General features: G+C 75.3%; 2 protein-coding genes across 2 annotated transcripts in view; one reads left to right on the top strand and one right to left on the bottom strand.

The window, feature by feature from the left end:
• CHLNCDRAFT_138516 (hypothetical protein) overlaps positions 1-267 on the top strand; it is a gene marked incomplete at both ends in the record, with an annotated part of 933 nt that extends 666 nt beyond the window's left edge. Inside the window, one exon of the mRNA XM_005842610.1 lies at positions 116-267. Coding sequence (XP_005842667.1) covers positions 116-267 — 152 coding nt within the window. The remainder of the gene's footprint in view (positions 1-115) is intronic.
• A 234-nt stretch (positions 268-501) lies between these two features.
• CHLNCDRAFT_138517 (hypothetical protein) lies at positions 502-1,233 on the bottom strand (the record flags this gene model as incomplete). The annotated part of the gene is made up of 1 exon (XM_005842612.1): positions 502-1,233. A coding segment is annotated over one exon (732 nt), but the record flags the coding sequence as incomplete, so codon positions are not given.
• Between the last annotated feature and the right edge of the window lie 21 nt (positions 1,234-1,254).

Here is a 1,254-nt window from a genome sequence, read left to right on the forward strand (position 1 = left end):
GCGGCCTGCGGCCTCCGCCTCTGCCTGCCCGCACACGAGCTGCTGCTGCACCTGCGCCAGCGCCTCACCACACACTGCTCCGGCCCACCCTGCCGGCCCTCCCCCACCCGCACAGGCTACTGCGCCACCGACATGTCCAGCTGGCGCGGCACGCAGTCGGCGGCGCAGGGGGCCGACACGCCCGTGTGGCTGGCCCTGCTGCCGGCCTCCGAGAACGAAGCCATCACGGGGCGCTTCTGGAGCGGGCGCAGGGAGGAGCCCTTCTGAGGGTCGACTTCCTTCGAGGGTTGACCTGGGGTTTCTAGCTTGTGCCACATCATAGTTTTTGCAGGCTGCCTGGTGATGGGCCGATTTCATGTTGTGGACATGGCGTGTGGCATTACAGGGGTGCAATCCCCTCACTCTTTTAGACTTCATTAAGGCCAGCAGGGCAGCAGGCAGGCAGGCAGGCAGACAGGCGAGCAGGCGGGCAGGTACGAGGCAGCACACGGTAGCGCAGCCTCAGCGCCGGCGATCCCGGCTGCGCGACCGGCTGCGCCGCGCCGCCCGCCGCGGGCTGCGGCTCCTGCTGCGGCTGCGCCGCCGCCTGTCGCGCTCCCTTGACCGGCTGCGGGTGCGGCTGCGCCGCCGATCCCTGCTGCGCTCCCCCCTGCGCTCCCGCTCACGAGGCCGGCTGCGCCGCCGCTCCCGCTGGGACGACGGCGGCGCCTCCCGCTCCCGCTCCCGGGACCCCGCGCTGCCGCCCCTGGCGCCGCCCGCGGCCGCCGCCTTGGCCGCCAGCGCCGCCTCTGCGTCCGCCACCAGCCGCGCACGCTGCTCCGCCACCTTTGCCTCCACCTCCCGCCGCGCCAGCCCTTTGTCCTCCAGCCGATCCCGGAACTGCACCAGCACGCCCTCCACCTGCCGCAGGCGCTGCCGCCGCTCCTCATCCAGCGCTGCGTCCCCGCCAGCTGTTGCCAGGTCGGCCGCCGGCGGGGCGGCCGACGCCGACGCTGGGGGCGGCGCTGCGGCGGCGGCCGCCGCGGCGGCGGCGGCTGCTGCGACCGCGTTGCGCTTGGCGGCCGCCACGGTGGCTGCCAGGTCATCGTCGCTGTCAGAGTCTTGGGCGGGAGCAGGCGCCGCCGCCCCGCCGTGCCACCTGCTGGCGGGCTGCCGCGAGGCGGCGCCGCCATCTGCCGGCGCAGGCGCAGGCTGCTGCTGCTGCTGCGGCTGCTGGTCGGCCGGGGCGTCCCACTTGGAGCGCGGCGCCGCCGC

This window comes from Chlorella variabilis (genome assembly GCF_000147415.1).
Source record: "Chlorella variabilis unplaced genomic scaffold CHLNCscaffold_202, whole genome shotgun sequence".
Lineage (NCBI taxonomy): Eukaryota > Viridiplantae > Chlorophyta > Trebouxiophyceae > Chlorellales > Chlorellaceae > Chlorella > Chlorella variabilis.